The sequence below is a fragment of the Calidris pugnax genome, unplaced genomic scaffold (assembly GCF_001431845.1).
Source record: "Calidris pugnax isolate Ruff unplaced genomic scaffold, ASM143184v1 scaffold39, whole genome shotgun sequence".
Taxonomy (NCBI): domain Eukaryota; kingdom Metazoa; phylum Chordata; class Aves; order Charadriiformes; family Scolopacidae; genus Calidris; species Calidris pugnax.
Genome location: NW_015090828.1, coordinates 827,421 through 835,825, shown reverse-complemented (window position 1 = coordinate 835,825; position 8,405 = coordinate 827,421). Strand labels below are relative to the sequence as shown.

The window sequence follows — 8,405 nt, the reverse complement described above, 5'->3', positions numbered from 1 at the left end:
AAATGAAACTCTTTGGAAAAAAAAAAAAAGCAAGCTTTGGGAAAAAAAAAAAAAAAGAAAAAAAAGCAAGCTTTAAAACTCAAAAGGAGGTCCAGTCTTGCTGTAATAGGGTAATTTCACTTAAACTTCTGAGCACTCCCTGCAGGGCTATCTTAATGGTTGCAATACTGCCTCATCACTACTCATTAAAACAAGCATACTTTGAGAAGTTAAATCTTATTAGTAGGCTTAAAAAGCAAGATGAAAATAAAGTAATCCCACATTAAAATGCCTTGAAAGACAGAGCCTTCCCATGACCTCCATTCCCTTTCTTAAAAGGGAAACCCAAGTACAAAGAATAGAGAAATGATTTTGCTAGCCAGTCCTATACAACCAACTTAAAGTCAGCAGAACTGAACCTTCCATTGCCAAGTTGTCCCCAATGGAATCTTGGAAAAAGACAAACCACCTTCCAAAGAATGAAGATTTACAGATTTTTAAGGGCTGATTAAACCATGAGCTTGCCGTTATCAAATTATTCATATTTTTCCTCCAAGTTCCTTTTAAGGGCTGATTAAACCATGAGCTTGCCATTATTAAATTATTCATAAATTTCCTCCAAGTTCAATATTTTGTTCTATACCAATCTATGCGAACCGTACTGGAAACATGACACAAACTGAAGAAAATTAACCACTTACTAAGAAGTTTAAATATTCTGTAAACTACTAAGTCACCATATGCTTTAATTTTATAGCTTATACAGTCACTGATACCCATTGTAGCCTCAAAGATAGTAAGTCAACATGTGTATTTAGTAAGCATTACAAATGAACAAATGCAACTCCTTATTTACACGCAAATTACTCGGCTTGTGAATAAAACGTGCCACCAGTTGAGACACAGGTGAACTAACAAAATACCTCCAGTAAGGGCTTAAATGGGCAAAAGGCTGTCTGCACGCTTACCTACATCCCACACACTACCTGCTGAAGAGCACCCAGCCAGTTCCAAAGTGATTTCTCTGAAAACTGGCACAGCTTGACAATATTACTTCTCATCGCACCACACTGCACTACAGGTACATGGGAGTTGTACTATCTAGAAGAAAAATAGCTACAGAGCTGGTGGCCTTTGAACACATGCTTTTCGATTCATGAGGCCATGAGGGGAATCCTCAATTGCCAGGGGGAAATAGTCATCACTAAAGAACTTTTTCACTATGGCAACATTGTGGCCAATTAACTCTTACTGGAAAATTTTCTACACAAGCCACAGGCTTCTTTTCTGTCCTGTTACCCACAGAAGGATAAACTCCCCTGTGGCTTAATGCTACAGCATCTTATTAAAACATTGCACTAGTAAACAAGATGTGACCGTAGCAAAAAGTTCAACAGCAATACTCAGGCATTGCAGTCTCAGTATTACTTGATCTTCTAATATTCTTATTACACTGACATCAGCAGAAAACTGATAAGTAATAAGCTCACAGGACTCCCAGCTCTTCTCTTCAAGCAGTGATTTCCTACCCTACTGGTCTTGCTTTCAACAGAAAATTGGGTCAGGTGACCTCCAGAAGTTACATCAAACCTAGATTTTTTATTATTCTAATCTAACATGAATTCAGAGTTTTGTCCATTATACACGCAGCTTTCAAAAAAAAACAAACCTTATTTTCTACTTTAAATACTGCCAAAGCAGCCAAGAAGTGCAGAAATGCCAGCCTACTTTACCAGAACCTTATGGGTTAGTCAAGCAAAACATGGACAAATACGAAAAAGATTCTGCAGCTTTCAATTTATGTTCAGATAAGAAACCCCTTATTTTACTGAAGTAAAATACAGATTTGGGTTGATGATTCCATATATCAAATTGTAGGTAGTAAAAAATTGACATGGTTCAAGGAATCACAGCAAACAAATAGAATACATATAATGTTCTCTAGCAAGACTACTGATCTCAGACAAGTCAGAATCAGGGAGTCAGTTTTTACTCTTAATTTGAACAAGTTCCTTCAGCTACATACCATACTTCCATTCTTACTACCTGATCTTTTCAGCTTTGAAAAAAGGTCTAAATATCTTTAGAAGCGGCTATCCATACTAAGAAATTTCAACTCCGAATCAGAACATTAATGCGAGGTGCTAGCACTGGGCAAGTCACTGTATCCACACTTCCCCATGACAACTCATGCCTTTCCATGACTGCAGTTTCCATGACTTCAGATGCTCCTAACATTTGACCTGCAAGTTCTGAAAAAAGCCATCAAGTTTATCTGAACTGCATCCTTACCTTCATCTCTCCTCACAGACTCATTAACTATTTCTAATGCAATTCTATACACTAACCTTTGAATTGCCTTCTCTTCGAAGGTAATTAGGTGCTTCAGTGATCTTGACCATTATACATATCTAAAACCACATGCCTATTTTTGCGCCCTTTTCACATTCACAATTCTAAACAAACATTATAAGCAGGTTAGTCCCTAGCTAAGCATTTCAAGACCATATCAGACAATTTTGCTGCCCACAGAGCACGACATTTATGATCTTGACTATGTTGTAATGCCAGCTGTTGACACATCTCCAGAGCAATTTCTTTCTTCTCTTCTGCATAGTGCATTTACACCACCCCAACACAGAGATCAAAGAAGAACTGAAAGGAGATATTAGAAGAAACTTCTCCTAACAGGGAAGCAACTCAACAAACCACTTAAGTGCACTTGAGAAAGGGAGCTTTAACCTTTACCCACATGCAACCAGCATTTAATGACCTCCATCAACCAAAAGACAAAAGGCCTTGTCAGCAACAGTAGAGACTATACTGTTTTCTTTTGACAAATCCTTTAAACAGATCTTTTCTTTCTTCATTAAAAACAAAACAAACAAAAAAACCTCAAGAAAACCAGTTTTATATGCTTCACTTCTTTATCTTTACTCAGAAGCTAAGATAGGAGGAAGGGATAAGGAAAAGAAAGATTGTGAGGAATCACTATCCATATAATTTTCAATAATAATTACTTTCTCACATGGGATAGACTTCTTCAATTTCAAAACACCCAGCTCCTATACATCAGCTTCTTGGTAAATATTTCAGCCTATTATCTTAAGGAAATATGCAGGCAGTTAATAAAGTTGAGGTATGCCTTAACTACTACAATCTTTACAGTACTCACCCAGAAGACAATGTTGTAGCTGAAGAGGAGGTATTTGTACCAACAGCTGACTTCTGCATTAGAGTATCGGTAATAGTGCATCTTCTATAGCACAGCGTCTGCACAGAAGAGAAACAATGAGAAGAATTAGGCAGTGAAAGATTTTAAGAATAAAGGATTTTTTTTCCATATCTCTTTTGTTCTGTTGAGAAAGGGACTGTAGTAACATGTACCGTATGCCAGAGGTACATTCAAAGTCAGCTTAGAAACTTCTGCTGACCCTAAACTCCCTTTAAGTATTTGTTGCTTAATAATCCTATCTTTTTTAAGCACCCTCATGTAGCAACAGGGAGGGACACCCAAAAAGGAAGCTAGCTATGCAGTTAGCCTAGGAAGATCTGCATCAGCAAGATGAATTCGTTCGCTTTCTCATTCCTTTAAAACCATTCTACTTAGACAGACAGCTGCTTGGACTTATGCAAAAGTCTAAACACCCACCCTATGGATTGCACATCCAAAAACCCAGCTAGAAGTGGTCACCTGGAAAACCTACAGACTGCTAAATACAATAGGCAGTTGTACTCCATCCTTTCCGTACTTTAATGTTTCTTTACCAAATCAGTCCCCCATAAGAGGTCTTATTCTGAAGAACAAAAGCCTCACCATTAAACAGCTGATCTGTTCCACGGAGTTTGGTTTTCTGGCTTCCTTACAAACACTAGAGATAAGGTTCAACTGAAACCATTGCTCAAATATTTCAGAGAACTACAGCTTTTCAGAGTATCATAACTAAAACACCTCTGCAGAAATGCCATGCATAGGAAAAAAACAGAGGACAAGCTGTTAAATCAAGAGCTGGAACAGGGAAAACAAAGCATTCCCACAGCCCTCGCATTCTAGAGAGCTGACCACAGGAGTGCTGCCTACGACAGAGATAAAGCAGTTCCACATTTCAACCCTCCACTCGAGGTAAATGTCCTCCTCCCAAAAGCTGTCAGTGAAAGGCTTGCAACAGGGAAGCAAGCGTGGAATTTTCAAACACCTCATAACTGAGAAAGACTTCAAGGACTATGCTGACCTGGACATTCACAGACAGCATGCAAAAACCAAGCCTACCCATCAAAGTCTGGAACCAAGCACCACGAGTCCCTCCTTGGTCCAAACACAACCCCTGTCCCTCTTCAACCCCACACAGGAAGTTTCTTTGCTGCCCAATCAAATGGAAATAGTTTTCAGAAATGCAGAGACCATGTAGAAAATCTAGAGAGGGTATATTTCAGTAGAATACTCCGTAGCTTTAAGTAGTTATGGGAAAAAAAAATTGGAAAATCACGTGACCTGGCACAACAAAGTAAGCCACCAGGCCCAAGTTACAGAAGGCTTTATTATATACAAATTAATCTACTTCATGTCAAGTGGATCAGTATGACTTGTGTCATACTGATGAATGAACTACTTTGCCAGTTTCATAGAAACAGCAGAGTCTGGATAAGGATTAAGGGACATATTGGATATTCTTACAGAATGCCTGCAAAATTTGTCAGGCTAGAGAGCAACATCCACCATATTAAGGGACATATTGGATATTCTTACAGAAACAATGCCTGCAAAATTTGTCAGGCTAGAAAGCAACATCCACCACTAACACCTGAACTTGATATGTCCGTGGTTCAGATGCTGATTTCCATACAGTTTTAACGAAATACTAGCAACAAGGGAGTTTTTGCCTTCCAATGCCCCATCTTACAACTAGGTTCTAATGCTCACAGAGTTAATTCATATCAAAAACAGTTAATCTTTGTTAAAAAAAAAAGAAAAAGAAACAGGCAGTGACTGGAAAGGACGCTCCTAAATGTGACTCAGGAATGTATATTGCAAAACTCAGCTATGTATATGACTAAGATGTAGACAGTTCTGCTTCCTCATGCTCTGGTTCAGCTTTACTTACTGACCTTTTCAACCCACTCAGCTTTACGGACAACATTTAGGAATCTTACTATTCTGAGACATAGTGAAGAAAACCTGTTGAAACACCACTCTCCTGACATGCTTTTGTAAGCCTGCAGCTGAGAGAATATAAGAGAAGGAACAAGTGCCTGGTTTTCCCAACTTCTTCACTTCAGCATTTAGTTCCAAATAGGAATTTATATTTCAAGAGTCAATAGTCACACACTTGTCCAAGTCAGTAAGTCTGAAAGAGTCAATAGTCACACACTTGTCCAAGTCTTCCCCCAGGTCTGGGGAAGAGAGGAAAAAGGAGGGGACACAAGGAAACAACAAAAGAACCCTACTAGTCTGAGCAGAGTCCAAGACTCTATTTGTATCAGTGTAAGCCCGTATCACAACAATACACTGGGTGCCGGCGCAAACATTCTCTGGATGCAGGTACACTGAGGCCTCCATCACCATCCTGCCTGCCACCCTATGAAAAATCAAGATTCTGACCAAAACCAGCAGTGTCAACTGATGCACAAACTAGTAATAAGAAACATCACTTTTACTAATGCATCCGCTACAAAAGAGGAGGCAACAGGTGGCATTTAGCTAGCACATCAATAAATTTTATAAGAGTGAGATTCTACTAGACAAAGAGGCTTAAAGTATAATCTGAAGCAGAAAGGCAAGCAAAACATTCCAGTACCTAAAACACAAACATAGTCTGAAGCCCTAGTTTTTGTTAGGTTGCCCTCCTACACTAGGAGCAGATTTGACTTACTCTCTGCTTATCCTCATCTTTGGCTCTTCTCGACAGACAACCAAATGGAGCAGCATTATCACTACTGGTACGGGAGCAACATTCTGACATAATAAATCTGAAGTGTAAGCGTGTCTACCCTAACCCTACAAATAAACAGACCAAGCAATCCACTCAAGGCCACACAGCCACCTTCCCTGCTTATACCCAGAGCAGTTATGTTTCCCAACGTAGGAGGCATCTGTTACCAGTCTAGAAATCTGCTACATCAGTATTTCATTTAATTTACATCACAGGCTACATAACTATGGTTAGGCAATACTACAAAACACTTGGAAGATTAAAGTAGCATATGGGCAGCACAGGCTAGTAACTTTCTCTACTGTGTTTCAGACAAAGCAAGTCACATTATGTCAGCTGACAGTTATCACCCACTCACAACAACGGGAACTTCTAAAAACTACATACAGAGCACTGCTGCTTTGGTAGAATGTATCATTTGTATAATTTCGTCTTGGTATTTACAGCTTTAGTGAGGGGAAAAAAAAAATGTAGCTGTTTATCAAGAGGCTACTGCTGTTTCCAAAGCACTTCTACACCCACAGATTCCACTCTTACCTTCAAAATGCCACAGCAGTGATATTCAGTCTATAGTTTTTAACACTCATAAAACAGAAGCTGTGGTATATTAGATAATCTCATTTGGATATGCAGGGAAATCCTCACAGATAAGATGTTAAATCTAGAACAACTGGAACACTAATGCATGTCTCTAGATCTAGGTCACAAAGTCTCTTCTCAGGAGGCATTAATGTTACATGGCAGACCTAAGTCACACTGAAGTTCCAGGTTCAGTCAGTACTGCCACCATATGAAGTCCTGATCCCCTTCCCCGCCCCCTCCTAAAATCCACAACCATTAATCACCCTACTCAGCGGAGCAAACTATCATACAGCAAATCTTCAGATCAATCCTGTGATGTTTTACCACACGCCAAGAAAAAAAACAGTTTTAAGCTTTCCAATTTACCTCCCCAGAGCTCATACAAATGCCAGTGTGGGTGCAGTCAGGAGGTAGGAGGACAACAAGGATGGGAGGCCAGCAGCAGCACTGGCTTCTGAGAGCGTTCATGGAAACACAGCACCCCTGCAATGCCAGGGGGCGGAGGGGAGGTTGTGAAGTTGGAAGAAAGACCTATCCCTGACCAAGGATAGTTCAGAGATTTTTCTTAGAACATTCTGAACATGGGGCAACTGAGAGGCACCTACAGATTGCTCTCTCCACATCCCAGAGAGAAGCTGACCACCAAGGGAGTCTCAAATAGTCAGTATAATAACAACTGGGCACTGGGCATCAAATCTTCACATGTAAGGACTGAGCTGGGGCAACACAAAGGCGAGGAAAACTGACAGATTAAGAGCATTTTGTTCTGAAAACAGAGATAGTAGCCCAGCGGATGACTCAGGAACTCCCTGCAAGCATGTATCATCTTTATTTTTGTAATTTTGTCTCCAAGAAACTCTGACTGGGGCCTCACAAAACAAATACAAGCTTCTCTTCAGGAATACAACTACAGGGTATTTACTTCTGCTGCAGTCCAGAAGAGCAGAGACGTATTTGCTCATTCTTAGAGAAAACCTGAGGATTATTCGACAAAAGGGTACTTTTAAGCTGAACAACTCATGATGCAAGACAGGTATTGCTGATCAGTTATCCCTGTTTTAATAGAAAAATACTGGCAGATAACACATCTCTGAACTCAATGGAAAATATGACCAAAGCTAGACAGATTTAAGATTTCATCTTTTTGGATTCTTATTTCTGTGGCGTGCTGAAGGCTCAAAAAAGCATTTGAAGAATATTTCAGGCACAAGTTGCTCCGAAAGGAACTCTACAAAACAATCCCCTATACACGGGAAGGGTTTCCGGTTTCAGTGACCAGCACAAACAGTAACTTAGGAAAACATACCGGTGCTCCCAAACCCAAAACAAGGAAGCAGCAAGTCAGAAGAGCTCCACGTAAACTCTCTAGACAACTTTGGCCAAGCAACTACTTCTATGTGGTTGAGCTGCATCTGAAATACCTTGTGAAAGTACTCTGAACTTAGACTAACATTCAGAATATAGACGCTTTAAATTCCAAAAAACAATCTACACCGGCATCAAGAAGCATAATTTCTTACCCTCTTCTGAACTGCCCACTTGACTAACATGACTGATACTTTGGCATAAAAGCTCTACAAGGCACAACTGAAATTCAAGAAGCTATTCAAGCTATCACTTGTGGGATATTTTCAGCTCCACTTGATTTCTTAAACTAACAGAAATACACTAAAGGAAGACTAGAAAAGACAAGCAGAATTAAGGATCACTGCTGTAGCATTTAAAAAGCCATGAGAGAGGACAACAGCTGTTGTAACAATTCCACTTTCCACCATTCTTCACACAGAAGCTACCAAAAGATATAGTTGGCTGGCCTTGCTTTCACACGTTGAAAGTCTTTATCTTATTCTTAGTTAGATATAGAAGCTACTAGTAATGCTAAAAAAGCCCATAAAACAAAAGGAGCTCCAAAAC

At 39.7% G+C, this 8,405-nt stretch overlaps 1 protein-coding gene across 1 annotated transcript in view; it reads right to left on the bottom strand.

Moving 5' to 3' along the window:
- TSPAN14 (tetraspanin 14) overlaps nt 1-8,405 on the bottom strand; it is a 36,788-nt gene that overhangs the window by 19,265 nt on the left and 9,118 nt on the right. Inside the window, exon 2 of the mRNA XM_014940568.1 lies at nt 3,155-3,252. Within this exon, the coding sequence (XP_014796054.1) occupies nt 3,155-3,235 (81 nt within the window). The 5' untranslated portion in view covers nt 3,236-3,252. The remainder of the gene's footprint in view (nt 1-3,154; nt 3,253-8,405) is intronic.